The 14,831-nt window shown below is 46.9% G+C and overlaps 3 protein-coding genes across 5 annotated transcripts; 2 read left to right on the top strand and 1 right to left on the bottom strand.

Moving 5' to 3' along the window:
• Window positions 1-4,355, top strand: tnnc2.2 (troponin C2, fast skeletal type, tandem duplicate 2). The gene is made up of 6 exons (XM_068333777.1): window positions 1-121; window positions 2,593-2,644; window positions 2,896-3,039; window positions 3,316-3,430; window positions 3,626-3,762; window positions 3,836-4,355. Exons 1-6 carry the CDS (start codon window positions 119-121, stop codon window positions 3,865-3,867), a joined length of 483 nt encoding a protein of 160 aa, XP_068189878.1. The 5' UTR covers window positions 1-118; the 3' UTR covers window positions 3,868-4,355.
• Window positions 4,356-6,418: 2,063 nt separating this feature from the next.
• On the bottom strand, window positions 6,419-7,973 carry taf13 (TATA-box binding protein associated factor 13). Of its 2 annotated transcripts, none has more exons than XM_068328185.1 (2): window positions 7,806-7,973; window positions 6,419-7,159 (listed from the first exon to the last, which is right to left on the bottom strand). In XM_068328185.1, exon 2 carries the CDS (start codon window positions 7,153-7,155, stop codon window positions 6,781-6,783), a length of 375 nt encoding a protein of 124 aa, XP_068184286.1. In that variant the 5' UTR covers window positions 7,156-7,159; window positions 7,806-7,973; the 3' UTR covers window positions 6,419-6,780. The 2 variants fall into 2 exon arrangements, with proteins under 2 accessions (XP_068184286.1, XP_068184278.1); XM_068328177.1 differs by lacking the exon at window positions 7,806-7,973 and adding an exon at window positions 7,250-7,369.
• Window positions 7,389-14,728, top strand: slc35c2 (solute carrier family 35 member C2). Of its 2 annotated transcripts, XM_068328154.1 has the most exons (10): window positions 7,390-7,514; window positions 9,494-9,681; window positions 10,067-10,217; window positions 10,686-10,749; window positions 10,889-10,961; window positions 11,253-11,421; window positions 11,807-11,890; window positions 13,481-13,656; window positions 13,776-13,905; window positions 14,020-14,728. In XM_068328154.1, exons 2-10 carry the CDS (start codon window positions 9,571-9,573, stop codon window positions 14,145-14,147), a joined length of 1,086 nt encoding a protein of 361 aa, XP_068184255.1. In that variant the 5' UTR covers window positions 7,390-7,514; window positions 9,494-9,570; the 3' UTR covers window positions 14,148-14,728. The 2 variants fall into 2 exon arrangements, with proteins under 2 accessions (XP_068184265.1, XP_068184255.1); XM_068328164.1 differs by lacking the exon at window positions 13,776-13,905 and having other exon boundaries at window positions 7,389-7,514.
• The last annotated feature ends 103 nt before the right edge of the window (window positions 14,729-14,831 follow it).

Here is a 14,831-nt window from a genome sequence, read left to right on the forward strand (position 1 = left end):
AGTGTGTGTGATCCCTCAGTGGACGTCTAGTGTCTCTGCTGGGGGGAACACGGATTGAGCGTCGCTCCGTTGGACTGCTATTCCTTGGATATTTGGGGGGGAACACAAATCCACTAACATGGTAAGACCAGACATTTATAATGTTAATAATAATAATAACCCAATAACCTCCATGATTCTCAACTGGAATGGATGACCCATAGTGATCAGCTGATTGATAAATGCATGTTGAAGTGATGAAATCTGCTCACTGACTTTGAGAATCTTAATTCCTCCTGTTGAGTTGGAGATGCTCCACTGGTTCCTCTGAAAATGAGAAATTTAATGATATTTTATATAACTACAGAATTATAGACTAATAATGTGAATCATAGGAGTATGGTGTGAATTAATAGCATCCGGATTGATCTCATGTCCTTGTGATCCTGGTGGAAGGTTCAGGTAAAGCGCCGGCCGGCGTCACAGGAGACGCTGTGGTTCTGCTGCGGCGACAGATTCCTGGGGATTGGGTTTCTGCAGGCCTTATACAGCCGGACTAATGTGTTGAGCCCGAAATAGCTGCTCTCATTTACACCCCGCATCCAAACCTATCAGCGAGCACACATCCAGAAGACATCTAGTTAACCTCCAGAAAATATCGAGAAGACATCTAGCAAACATCCAGAAGACATTTAGAAAACATTAAGACACAATCTAGCAAACATCAAGACAACATCCAAGAAAAATGTAGCACACATTCAGAGAAATTCTAACAAACATCCAGACAATATCTAGCAAACATCCAAGAAAAAGCTAGCAAACATCTAGAAAACTTCCAGAAGACATCTAGCACACACCCAGAAGACATCTAGTGCACATCCAGAAGACATCTAGCGCACATCCAGAAGACATCTAGTGCACATCCAGAAGACATCTAGCACACATCCAGAAAATATCTAACAAACATCCAGACAATATCTAGCAAACATCCAGAAGACATCTAGCACACATCCAGAAAATATCTAACAAACATCCAGACAATATCTAGCAAACATCCAGAAGACATCTAGCATACATTCAGAAAACATCTAGCACACTTCCCGAAGACATCTAGAAAACATCAAGACAACATCCTAGAAACGTATAGCAAACATCCAGAAGACATCTAGCACACATCCAGAAAATATCTAACAAACATCCAGACAATATCTAGCAAACATCCAGAAGACATCTAGCACACATCCAGGAGACATCTAGCATACATTCTGAAAACGTCTAGCACACTTCCCGAAGACATCTAGAAAACATCAAGACAACATCCTAGAAACGTATAGCAAACACCCAGAAGACATCTAACAAACATCCAGACAATATCTAGCAAACATCCAGAAGACATCTAGCACACATCCAGGAGACATCTAGCATACATTCTGAAAACATCTAGCACACTTCCCGAAGACATCTAGAAAAACATCAAGACAACATCCAAGAAACGTATAGCAAAAATCCAGAATACATCTAGCATACATCGATAAGAAATCTAGCAAACATCCAGGAAACATCTAGGAAACATCCAGGAAGCCTCTAGCAAACATCTACAAAACATCATCCAGAAACCGTCCAGAAACTGTCGAGAAGACATCTACCAAACATCTAGGAAAGACCTAGAAAACATGGAGCAAACATCAAGACAACATCAAGCAAACATCCAAGACACATCAAGCACGTATCCAAAAAACATCTAACAAACATCCAGAAAACATCTAACAAACATCTAGGAAATATCATCCAGCAAACATCGGGAAGACAGACATCACACATCCAAAAAACATCTAGAAAACATCTAGCAAACATCCAGAAAACAGCAAACATCCAGGAAACATCTAGCACACCTATTAACATCTAGGAAACATCTAGAAAACATCCAGGAAACATCAAGCAGGAAACATCTGGCTAACATCCAGGAAACATCTAGCAAACATCTAGCAAACATCAGGAAGACATCTAGCACACATCCAGAAAACATCTAGCCAACAGACCCAGGGAACATCTAGCAAACATCCATGTCTTTATGCTGTATTGATGCGGTGTACAGTTATAAATCTAATTTCTTTTATAAAGAAGAATTTAATGGAGCTAATTCACTCATTCTGGGAAAGATGAACTGGTATGGATGTGTTGATTTCATTTTCAGGAAACATCTCGCAAACATCAAGAAAAGATCTAACAAACATTAAGAAAACATCTAGCAAACATCCGGGAAACATCTAGCAAACATACCCAAGGAATATCTAGCAAACATCCAGTAAACATCCAGAAAACATCTGGAAAACATCTAGCAAGCATCCAGGAAACCTCCAGAAAACATCCAGTAACCATCTAGCAAACACCCAGAAAACATCTACCATCTGGAAAGGGACTTGGACCCATGTGATTTCCTAACAATATATTCTTGTGTGCACCAGAACTACAATATTTTATTCGTTTTCATGATTTCCCTGAACACAACACTGCTGCGGTGCGTTCAGGGTCAGTGTTTCTGGTTTTACTGGTTGGTCAGTGAAGTGGACGTGAGGCCGTGGTGAACCTGAACGCGTCTCTGTTTCTTTCCAGACTGACGCGCAACAAGAGGCCCGCTCCTACCTGAGCGAGGAGATGTTGGCCGGTGAGTAGAACTAACGCCAGACCCCAGTCACGTGACAAAACCTCTAGACGGAGCCTGACGTCATTGAACGTCACCTCCTCAACATCAATTAATCAAACAATTAAAAGCGAGCAGAAAATGACCAGAATGCGAAGCTAACGATGATAGTTTTTATTTCTAGGTTCTACTTTTTGTTAATTTCCCGTCGGACCGACATCCGTTCTCCTGCTCCGACGCGTCCAACGTGGGACTCTTTGTGTTTCTGTCCGCAGAGTTCAAGGCCGCCTTTGACATGTTCGACACCGACGGCGGCGGTGACATCAGCACCAAGGAGCTGGGCACCGTGATGAGGATGCTGGGCCAGAACCCCACCAGAGAGGAGCTGGACGAGATCATCGAGGAGGTGGACGAGGACGGTGAGCCACGGTGACACCCGCTCCGTGCGCCTCTGGTGCGCACTGCGCGTAACGGTCGTTTTTACGCACGACCAGTGCGTGACCGAACAACTAAGCGCAAAGCTCGACTCCATGTGACCGGTTCCGGTGGGTCACACTGGATGTGTTTTAGGAGGTAGAAGAAATTCTTTTGATTGAACTCGGTTCGGGGCCGCGCGCAGTGACGCGCACGGAGCGGGAATCGAGCACATGACGTCGGGCTGGTCCTCAGGCGTTTGGCTGCCTTATCGTCCGCAGGTAGCGGCACCATCGACTTCGAGGAGTTCCTGGTGATGATGGTGCGGCTGCTGAAGGAGGACCAGGCCGGAAAGAGCGAGGAGGAGTTGGCGGAGTGCTTCCGCGTGTTCGACAAGTGCGTCTCGTCTCCACAGTCACGCATCACGCACGACGAATCTTTTGCTCTAATCACCGTGTGTGTGTGTGTGTGTGTGTGTGTGTGTGTGTGTGTGTGTGTGTGTGTGTGTGTGTGTGTGTGTGTGTGTGTGTGTGTGTGTGTGTGTGTGTGTGTGTGTGTGTGTGTGTGTGTGTGTGTGTGTCTCCCACGCAGGAACGGCGACGGCTACATCGACAGAGAGGAGTTCGCGCTCATCATCCGCAGCACCGGAGAACCGATCACGGAGGACGAGATCGACGAGCTGATGAAGGACGGGGACAAGAACGCCGACGGCATGCTGGACTTTGACGGTACCGAACCCACAACACACACACACACACACACACACACACACACACACTAGTGACTCGTCTCTCTTTTCAGAATTCCTCAAGATGATGGAGAATGTGCAGTAGAACCTGAAGGACTCGTGGACATTCCTCCAATCCATCTTCACCCCGTCCCCCTCCTACCTGGACGCCTCCCCTCCCACCTGGACCCTCCCCCTCCTACCTGGACACCACCCCTCTCCCTTCCCCCTCCCTCCTGAACCACAGATAGCTATAGGGGCCGGGTGCGGGCCCCGCTGGGGCTCCTCTCTGGCCCCTAACACCGGTGAATAGAGTGAAGGATGAGCTTCAGGCTGTGGTGTGGATTGAGTTTCATTCATAGGAGCATGTCATCAGCGACCCCGCCCCTGACCCCACCCCCCCACCCCCAGGTAACGCTCTCATCTAGAGCCTAGTCCAGATAGAACAGCAGCCTGTTAGCTGCTGCCTAGACCAATCAGTCACCTGCTAACAGAATAAACGAAGGAACCTGCTGACTCGTCGCTCTGTCGTTTTTATGGTCGTGTAAAAAGTTTGTTTTGAGGAAGATCAATAAATAAAACCTTTTGTTTCTCCTCTTTGTCCATTTTGTGTCGACCGGAGACGGTTTGTCCTGAACGGACTGGAGACGTTCCACTTCCTGCGGCTGGGTTTCAAGTCTGTGCTGAACCAATCAATAACCAATAAATCACTTATAATGAGGAGATGGGTGTGTGTCCATACACCTCACCCACTAGAGCCTTCTATCCGGGGCGACACACCACCAGTCACCCAATAACGTTGTTAACTAGTTCCAGGAGACGTTAGTTGAATGAACTCGTCTTATGTAGATAAACATTCCCAGTTTTGTGCTGAACTTTATTAAAAGGCAAGGCAAGTTTATTTGTATAGAACCATTCACACACAGGCAATTCAAAGTGCTTTACGAAGGCAACGAAATACAAGAACATTTCAAAGACAAAAAGGGATTAAAACAAAGACAATAAACTATCAATAAAAGAACATTTAAAATGAAAAAGTCAATAAAACAGGAGAATAAAATATTTAAAGCTATTGATTTTTTAAAAAATGCAGATAATTAAAGAACAAATTCAGGAAAATGCTGCAGTGAACAAAAATCTTTTTAGCCCTGATTTAAATGAAGTGACCGTTTGAGCCAATCTCAGGTAGTCAGGCAGTTTGTTCCACAGGTGAGGAGCATAATAACTAAATTCTTCTTCACTTTGTTGGGTTCTGGTTCTGGGAACACACAGTAAACCCGTCCCAGATGACCTCAGGGGTCTGGAGGCTTCATAAGGAATGAATAAATCTTGCATGTATTTTGGTCCAAGACCATTTAGAGATTTGTAGAGCAGCAGTAAGATTTTAAAATCGACCCTTTGACTCACAGGAAGCCAGTGCAGTGAATTAAGGACTGGTGTGATGTGGTCCAGTTTCCTGGTGTTTGAAAGGACTCTGACTCTGGTAATAGGCAGATTTAGTAATAGCTTTTAAGTGGCTGGTAAAATTCAGGTCTGAGTCTATAATTACACCAAGATTTCTGGCTTGATTTGTAGCTTTCAATGACATGAAGTCAAGGTGAGCATTGATCTCTGATCTTTCATTATTGGGGCCAAAAACAATCACATCTCTCTTGTCTGGATTGAGCTGGTGGACATTTTGGTCCATCCATCCATTGATTTGATTAATGCAATTGCTTAATGAATGTAAACGACTATAGTCTTGTGATGACACTGAAATGTAAAGTTGTGTGTCATCTGCGTAAGTATGATAGGAGATGTTGTGGTATTCCATGATCTGAGCAAGGGGCAGCATGTAGATATTGAATAGAAGTGGTCCCAGAATGGACCCTTGTGGAACCCCGCATGTGATCTTTGTTCGCTCTGACTCTTCACTACCGACTGAGACAAAGTAGTCCTCATCTTGCAAGAAAGATTTGAACCAATTTAACGCAGTGCCAGTAAATCCCACCCACTGTTCTAGTCTGTCCAGCAGGATTTTATGATCATTCGTGTCAAATGCATCACTGAGATCCAGCAGTACCAGGACGGTGGTTGTAAAGGCATGATTATTCATATGTATGTCATTTAAAACTTTAATAAGTGTGGTTTACGAGCCCCAAATTAGCAACCTGTACGGGGGTGGGAAGACCTAGGACACACTGGAGGGACTATGTCTCTCTGCTGGCCTGGGAACACCTGAGGATCCCTCCAGAGGAGATGGAAGAGGTGTTTGGCAAGAGGGAAGTATGGGCATCCCTCCTGAGACCGTTGCCCCAGCGACCCGGATAAGAGGATGGATGGATAGCTGGACTATAAAATAATGGGCAGAAAAATATATTTTTTGGAAAATAAAGTCTTAATGGGATCTTCTGAGAAATTTGTCCAAAAAAAAAGATTGGATAATTTTTTTCTAAATCCGAAATTCTCTCTGCACCACAACTTATAGCACTCAAACATTTTATGTGTCGTTTTTAAACTCAGTACCATTTCCAGTGCAGGACGTTTATTTAAAGCAGCGGTTGTGTGGGATGGTAATGACTTCTCTGACCTCAGCGGTGTTTCTGATTTCTTGTTCCATGGCTATAAATCAGACACACGTTGGACCCAAAAGAATGCACAAAGAGCCTCACCGGCATTTAAACATCAGGGCATTTATTAAACGGGCCCAGAACCACTCTCACAGAACATTCTCAGTTAAATATGTAGGAAGCATTACATTAAACACCCACAACGTCAAACGTGTGTTTAATGTTCAGCTTTACCCAACAGACGCTGGACCGGAGCTCCAGACTTTTCTGCTCGTCCATTTTATACAAGACACTTCATTTAGATACAGACAGACGATCATTGATCAACGCTTGGACAAAACTGTATGAAAGAACACCATCACAAAAGAAAGATCTTAAACAACTGGTCCAGAATGGACATCAGGTCCCGTCTGGACATCAGGTCCCGTCTGGACATCAGGTCCCGGTCTCTAGCTCGCCCCAGGTCCAGGCTAGGAGCCATAATTGGCCTCGTCGAAGGCCTTCCTGGCTCTCTTCAGCTCCTCGTTCATGGTCAGGAGGTCTTTGACTCTGGCGAACTTCCGGGGGTCCTTCCGGATGAGGAAGACGATGTCCTCCACCTGGACGCGGCCCTGCCGCCCGATGGACATGGCCTTGTGCGTCATCTCCGTGATGAACTCGATCACCAGGTCCTCCAGGATGTCCACCGACTCGGTGTACGGGTTCTGGTCGTCCCCGAAGCCGTACATCATGCACCGGAGCTCCTTGGAGAAGAGCCTCTTCCTCCGGCCGTGACACACGTCCACCCCGCCGGCGCCTTCCTCCACCTCCTCATCGAACCCGGGCTCATCTTCCTCATCCGCCATTGCGCTGGAAACACACACAGGCTGATTACACCACCACTCTGGCAACGCTGCGATCGATTGAAGCTAAACTCGTTGCCGTAGTAACGCTCGTCACCGTGTTTCGAATCGACGGCGACTCTTCTTCGTTGGTTTCCGCCACTCTTCGTGACCGCGGAAGTGATTTAATCAGGAAGCTTAACTCGATGAAGCTGCCTGCCCCCTGGTGGTTGTCCCTTCCACTACACCGCACCACGGAGACCCGCCCATCTCCACCTGTGATTGGCTGGCATAACGATGACGTACGACTGCCATTGGACTCTTCGCCCTGAGTTGTGACTGAACGGCTCGTGTGGATCGATGTCGCGCAGCCGTTCGTGGACGTGAGTAGCGGCTGGTTCGGAACTCGGTTCTCAGGAGGAACTGTGGTTCTGGCGTTAAACAGACTTTACAATCATTTGGTTGAGCTGTTAATGTGTGAGCACCACCAAGCTAATGCTAACGACTAGCAGCTAGCAGGCGTGAACTTGGAGCCCAGTTGTCTGACTGCGGGGGGGACTTCACCGGGCTGCTGCTGAAAGGAATCCGCTAAATTAACGGTGTTGCCATGCGTACCGGAGGCGGAGCGGACGGCATTCTGTCCGTATGCAGAAGCCTGCCGGCGTAGAACCCACCTCCACGCGTGAAAACAGATGTTAACAGCGCCTGTCTGCGCAGGTCGTTGTTCAGTCAGTGCTACACCGACGTAGCTGCCCAGCTAGCTAACGTGGAACCCACACTCTGAACTTTGACCTTTGAACTCCTTGTTAAAGCTGATGATGTCTGATAACGAGCGATAAAATAACCGCTGACGTCACGTAGGTGTGTTTAGCGTCGGGTCGCGGCTAACGGTTAGCTGACGTGGATGAGCAGCTGACAGATGTTAACCTGACACTGAGTTAACACGAAGTTAAGCTTAAGTTAACACCAAGTCAGCCCCGAGTTAACGCTGTGTAAACTCCAAGTTAACAGGAAATTAAACCTGAATTAATAATGACTTAACTCTAAATTAACCCTATGTAAACACTGAGTTAACCCTAAATGAATTATGAGTTAACACTAAGTTAAAGCTAAGTTAACCCTAAATTAAACCAAAGTTATTACTAAGTTAACACTAAGTTAGCGTTAGGTTAATGCTAAGTTAAACCTTAGTTAACGCGAAGTTAACCCAATGTAAACACTGAGTTAACCCTAAATTATCACTAAGTTAACACATCAAGTTAACCCTGAATTAACACTGTTAATCCTAAATTAACCCTAACCTAACACTGAGTCAACACAAGGTTAAACCTAAGTAAACAAAGGTAACCTTGATTAACTCAAGGTTAACCCTGAGTTGACACTAACTTTCGGTTAGCATCAAGTTAACAGTAAGTTAACCCTAAATTAACCCAAAGTTAACAATGAGTGTTAACTCTAAATGAACCCTAAGTTAATAGTAAGTTACAGCTAAATTAACCCTAAATTAACAATGTTAATCCTAAATTAACCCTAACCTAACACTGAGTTAACACAAGGTTAAACCCACTAATTTTGGGTTAGCATTAAGTTGACAATACGTTAATCTAAAGTTAAGCCTAAAATAACGCGGTGTTATCTCCAACTGGTGACCGGTTGGAACAGGACTCGAATCCCCCTGTTAGCCCCACAAACGTAATAACTCCCACAAGCGTAGTAGCCCCACAAAAGTAATATTTATTACGTTTGTGGGAAATAAGGTACAGTCAACCCTCGGTTTTCGAACATAATCCGTTCCAGAAGGCTGATCGAAAAGTGAGTTGTTCGAAATCCGAAACTATTTTTCCCATTATAATTATTGTAAATAATTTTAATCCGTTCCAAGTCTAAAAAACAACTTTTTTTAAGGTTTTTTTTTTACTATTTTACACCATAGACTGCACTGTATACTGTTTACCATAAATAAAAAGGGGTAGAAATAGACTCTGTGTTTTATTTTAATAAAAGATATCCTATCGAACTTCGAACACAAATGCACTACGGAGGAAGCATCCTGGGCATTCGAGTTCGCTGGGCTCCTAAGTGAGTTGCGTTCAGGTACGCTCGGCTTCTTTTGGTTTGGTCGGGAGCTGAATTTTGGTCGAGTTCAGAGACGTAAAATTCTCAGATTTTCTGGTCGAAAACCGATTTGGTCGAGTACAGAAGCGTTCGAAAACCGAAGTTTGACTGTATTACGTTTGTGATAGGCGTTTGTGGGAAAGTTATTACATTTGTAGGATTATTACATTTAAAGTTGCAATTTTTTATTACATTTGTGGGAGTTATTACGTTTGTAGGGCTAACACTCGCCCCTCTCTGTCTGCAGGAATGGCTACAGGTCCAGTCTGGAGATGAGCTGTCCTCTGTAGCTCCCTCCAGGTCTTCCGGTCCTGACTGCCCTGGATGGCGTGCCCGGTCCAGTTCATCTGCCGGGGGGTCCGCACTGTGGGGTTGATCCTCTTCTACTACGTGTTCTCCATCGGCATCACCTTCTACAACAAATGGCTGATGAAGGTGAGCCAATGAGGATTAAGGTGTAGTCACTCCCATAGTAACACCGTTCCTCTGGAGCCGGGTCTGGTGTTGGGGTCTTCAGTGGGTGGGTCTGGTGTTGAGGTCTTGTGTGGGTCAGAGTTGTGTTGGGATGTTCAGTTGGTGGGTCTGGTGTTGGGGTCTTCAATGGGTGTGTCTGAAATCTAGGTCTTCAGTGGGTGGGTCTGGTGTTGGGGTGTTCAGTTGGTGGGTCTGGTGTTGGGGTGTTCGGTGGGTGGGTCTGGTGTTGAGATATTCAGTGTGTGGGTCTGGTGTTGGGGTCTTTGGTGGGTGGGTCTAGTGTTGGGGTCTTCGGTGGGTGGGTCTGGTCCCACCAGGCCACCCTGACTGGTCTTCATCCCTCCAGGGCTTCCACTATCCCCTCTTCATGACGTTGGTCCACCTCAGCATCATCTTCTGCCTGGCCGCTGTGACTCGCTGGGCGATGCACTGCTGGACAGGGAAACCCCGAGTGGTGCTGAGCTGGACGGACTACCTCCACAAAGTATCCCCTACAGGTGAGACCTCAACCGGCCCCTACTGGTGAGACCTGAATCAGAGTGTCCACCAGTGTTCCAACAGAAGCAAAACACATTGAGATACTGTAGGTGGTGATTAAAAATCAGGGTCTACCATTGATTGGGGGGGGGTGTAGGAACAGCAAGGGTTCATAGCCCGGCTGAAGTCCACGCTGATGGAACAATGACATCGCAGCTGGGAGGAGGCGGGGCTGTTTTTCAGCTGTGTTCGAACACACATCATGTGTCATTATTTATCTTCATATTGGATGACATCATCAACACTGCTGCTGCAGATGCTAATGGGCGTAGGTCAGGTAAGACTACAGAAGGTGGAGAGTTTGCAGCTCAGCAACATCAGCTAATGGTAACTGGTTTGGAACCAGCCTTCACCTCCATCCAGGCGGGATTCTGCTCCAGGAATAGGGAATTGTTGACCTCCTCACCTCATTGTTCCTTCTTTCCCAGCTCTGGCCACAGTCCTGGACATCGGGCTCTCCAACTGGAGCTTCCTCTTCATCACCATCAGTCTGTAAGTGAGGCTTTTTGAATGAGACACCTGTTCCAGTTTTTACTCATTACACCACTAGATCAGTAGAACCACTAATGTACTGTAATATACAGTAGATCATTGGACCCATTCTGTTCTTTGCTTTTGTTTCCTTCATTAGGTACACCATGACCAAGTCTTCAGCCGTGCTCTTCATCCTGTTTTTCTCCCTCATCTTCAAACTTGAGGAACCGGTGAGTGGATCAGATCTACCTGATGCTGAATCAGATCCGTCTGATCCTGGATCAGATCCGTCTGATCCTGGATCAGGTCTGTCTGATGCTGGATCAGATCCACCTGATGCTGGATCAGATCTACCTGATTCTGGATCAGATCTATGTGATGCTGGATCAGATCTACCTGATGCTGGATCAGATCCACCTGATGCTGGATCAGATCTACCTGATGCGGAATCAGGTCTGTTGTGGCTTCCTCTCACCTCTTTAGTTTTATTCATCTCTTCTTCTCCTGTCCCTCTGGATCAGAACCCGTTCCTGATCCTGGTGGTCCTGCTGATCTCATGTGGTCTGTTTATGTTCACGTTTGAGTCCACCCAGTTCAACCTGGAGGGCTTCCTCATGGTGCTGCTGGCGTCCTTCATCGGGGGGATCCGTTGGACCCTCACTCAGGTCCTCATGCAGAAGGCAGAGCTGGGTCAGTGCTGAGAACCGGTCCACATGGAGATGCTGAAGATCAGGGATTTAGACACTTGAACACCTGAACACATAAATAAGGATGAGCTCCCTTTGTTAATGTAAATCCTCACACCGTTAATCTGAAACTTCCCACCGTTAATCTGAATCCTCTGACTGTTAATCTGAATCCTCCCACCATTGATCTGAATCCTCCCACTGCTATTCTGAATCTTCCAGCTGTTAATCTGAATCCTCGCATTGTAAATATGAATCATATCACTGTTAATGTGAATCCTCTGAATGAATGAATGAATGAATGAATGAGTTAATGAGTGAGTGAGTGAGTGAGTGAATGTTTTGTGTATCTCGATGTAACTCCTCGTTCTGATCCGTTCCTCCTCCAGGTCTTCAGAACCCAATCGATGCCATGTTCCACCTCCAGCCCATCATGTTCATTGGGCTCTTCCCCCTCTTCCTCTACAATGAAGGTAGGCGTCATGTGACTGTTTGCCATCGTCCAACCAGGATGTGTGTTACGTGTGAAAACTCGATTAAACATCAGCGTGCCTCAAACTGGTTCTAACCGGTTGGTAGAATAAACAGTTGCGTGTTGGCGGATGGGAGCTGCTCGCTTCACTTTGCCCGAGGGAAGGGTGTTGTCACGGTTAGCAGGGATAGCATGGCTAGCAGAGCTAGTAGGGTTAGCTGAGCTAGCAGGGCTGTTGGTTTTGTGTTTCTGGTTCTGTTTTCATGCTGTTTAATCTCATAGGAACGTTGAAGGTGGCAGAACAGGGTTGGGGTTGGTAATGCGACTCCATTACCAACCTCAACAGGTTGAAGGAGTCGAGTCTCATTTCTTCAACAACCTCGTCTGAAGACACGTCCCATGGTCGTGGAGAAGATGATGTCTGTTAGATAAGGTCCAATCATCAGAGGAAGCATGTGGGGAGACTGCAGTGACCACTAGCATTGGGTCGAGAACAGTCCAACACATTATTAACAACTGGAGGACAGTCAGGACCCGTCATCTACCAGGAAGAACATCCTGAGGGGTCGTGATCAGCGATCACTGAAACGTTTGATGAAATCAGATGGAAGAAAAACAACAGTAGAACTCAGGGCTGTGACTAATAGTGAGAGTAACACGCTCAGTGTGAAGGGAGCAGCTATGTAGCCTTCAGAGAACCTCTAATCAGGAAGGGAACAGCTGGAGAGCATTTGGAGAACCTCCAATCAGGAGGAAACAGCTGGAGAGCATTTGGAGAACCTCCAATCAGGAAGGGAACAGCTGGAGAGCATTTGGAGAACCTCCAATCAGGAAGGGAACAGCTGGAGAGCATTTGGAGAACCTCCAATCAGGAAAGGAACAGCTGTGCAGCCTTCAGAGAACCTCTAATCAGGACGGCCAACTGGAACAAGAGCTCTCAGTTTTCTGGGGAGCGTAGCAATTGGACTCTGGAGCAGTGGAAGAAGGTCATGTGGTCTGATGAGTCCAGACTGACCCGGTTCCAGAGGTGGGGGCAGGGTTCTGGTCTGGGGTAGCTGATGAGGTCAGCTGACTGCCTGAAGATACTGATGACTAGGTGCCTAAATGGACTTCTCCTTCCCTGATGGCATGGGTGACAGTGTCAGGTGTCATTGGGCTCAGGTTCTGAAGGGCCCGTTCATTGCAGAAGCTTCTCAAATACTGACACAGTGAATGTCACAATCTAAGCTGAAGGCGGTCAGACCAGACATTAGAGGTTACACGGTACCAGAGCAACAACCACACGGTACCGGAACATACAGAACATGGTGCCAACGGATCTCAGACGGAATAACAGACCAGAATCTTCAACTTTCTAAGAGTTTAACTGGTTTAAATGTGGAAACTGGTCAGTCACCAGAATCTGACCTGACTCATGACCCGGGTCCTGACTCGTCTCGTTTGACTTGACCTTAAACAGCGACTTGACTCACCTGAGACTTGAAGGGTGGATCTACTCAGTACCTCCACCTCTGCTATGACAGGTCACGTTAGTACCGTGGGATGGATGTCCAGCCCTGGACATGTCCCCCATTCTGGTCTCTGTCTCCAGGACTCAGCCTCAGCACCTCAGAGAAGCTGTTCCGGTCAACGGAGCTCTCCCCTCTGCTGTACTCCCTCTTTACACTGAGTCTGGGCGGGGGGCTGGCCTTTGGTTTGGGCTTCTCCGAGTTCCTGCTGGTGTCCCGGACCTCCAGCCTCACTCTGTCCATATCTGGGATATTTAAGGTATCTTCATTTTCACTCCACCATGCCGGGTAGCTCTTAGTGTTTCACTGGAACTCTACCGGTGAACGTCAGTGGTGTGTTCCTGAATGTCAGCTCACCTGTCACGTGACTTCCTGCAGGAGGTGTGCATCCTGCTTCTGGCCTCGTCGGTGATGGGGGACCGGCTGAGCCTCCTGAACTGGCTGGGCTTCGCTGTGTGTGTGTGTGGCATCTCACTCCACGTGGGCCTCAAGGCCTATTACTCCAAAAGTAAGTGTGTTTAACTTTGGTGGTTCCTGTTGGTTCCTGTGGGTTCCTGTGGTGCGTTGTTGCACCCTGATCAACCTGAACCATCTGACGTTCTAACGCTCATCCCCCCGGCAGATAAAGGCCCATCTCTACGGCAGCTGGCTGGCAAGAGCCCGGAGCTGGAGCTGCCGTTGCTGCGGCAGAGCCGAGACGAGTCCACCGACGAGTACGACGCAGAGGAACACGAGATCAACCTGCACTGACCAACAAGCGGCGAGCCCACGAGGCACAGCTGAAGGTCCAGAGCCCCAAAGGGAACCGATCACAACACCTTTAATGAGGTTCTAGTGTCTAGTCCAACATGAAGGACCGTCTCACCCCAGAAGGAAAGGTCGGTCACCTCCGATCTGATTGACCATTAAACTAAACTTCATCCACTTGATGGCTCTGGAGCTCCAGCGCCAACCAGCAATGCAGCATTGACCCAAACACCTGCAGGAGACGTGACGAGCTTCAATGTTAGAAAACAAACCCACATAGACACGATTCCGTGTCTGTGTGGCTTTGGATGTAATTCAAACCTCCCAACCTGTTTAAGGTGGAATCTTCACTGTAGCCTCAACACTAACGTCCTCAGCGTGGCTCCTGGGGATGGCCGGTGATGTTACCACACCATCTTAGCATTCGCATTGTCAGGTCATCTACGTTCTGTCCATGGCGCCTCAGAAGCCAGTGGACAGAACAAGAACAGACCGTTGATGGGAGCCTCAGCTGGACGTCATGTGTTCAGTTGAGCATTGTTGTAATAAATTAAGAAATAAACGAAATATTTATTTCAGAATAATCCTCTCAAATCTGTGAAGCACATTTTAAAATGTTTTTGTTCATGACTGAAGATTTTCTTCTCTTCATTCGATTTGACAAGACGCTGAGTCACAGCTGTTTTC

This window comes from Antennarius striatus, chromosome 2 (genome assembly GCF_040054535.1).
Source record: "Antennarius striatus isolate MH-2024 chromosome 2, ASM4005453v1, whole genome shotgun sequence".
NCBI lineage: Eukaryota > Metazoa > Chordata > Actinopteri > Lophiiformes > Antennariidae > Antennarius > Antennarius striatus.

Bases quoted from the DNA above. Each gene is read 5' to 3' on its own strand.
- tnnc2.2 (XM_068333777.1), top strand. The intron at 2,645-2,895 runs GTGAGTAGAACT...TTCTGTCCGCAG, and splicing joins GAGCGAGGAGATGTTGGCCG to AGTTCAAGGCCGCCTTTGAC. The intron at 3,431-3,625 runs GTGCGTCTCGTC...TCTCCCACGCAG, and splicing joins TGCTTCCGCGTGTTCGACAA to GAACGGCGACGGCTACATCG.
- taf13 (XM_068328185.1), bottom strand. From the start codon at position 7,155: ATGGCGGATGAGGAAGATGAGCCCGGGTTCGATGAGGAGGTGGAGGAA.
- slc35c2 (XM_068328154.1), top strand. From the start codon at position 9,571: ATGGCGTGCCCGGTCCAGTTCATCTGCCGGGGGGTCCGCACTGTGGGG. The intron at 13,657-13,775 runs GTATCTTCATTT...GACTTCCTGCAG, and splicing joins CCATATCTGGGATATTTAAG to GAGGTGTGCATCCTGCTTCT. The intron at 13,906-14,019 runs GTAAGTGTGTTT...TCCCCCCGGCAG, and splicing joins CAAGGCCTATTACTCCAAAA to ATAAAGGCCCATCTCTACGG.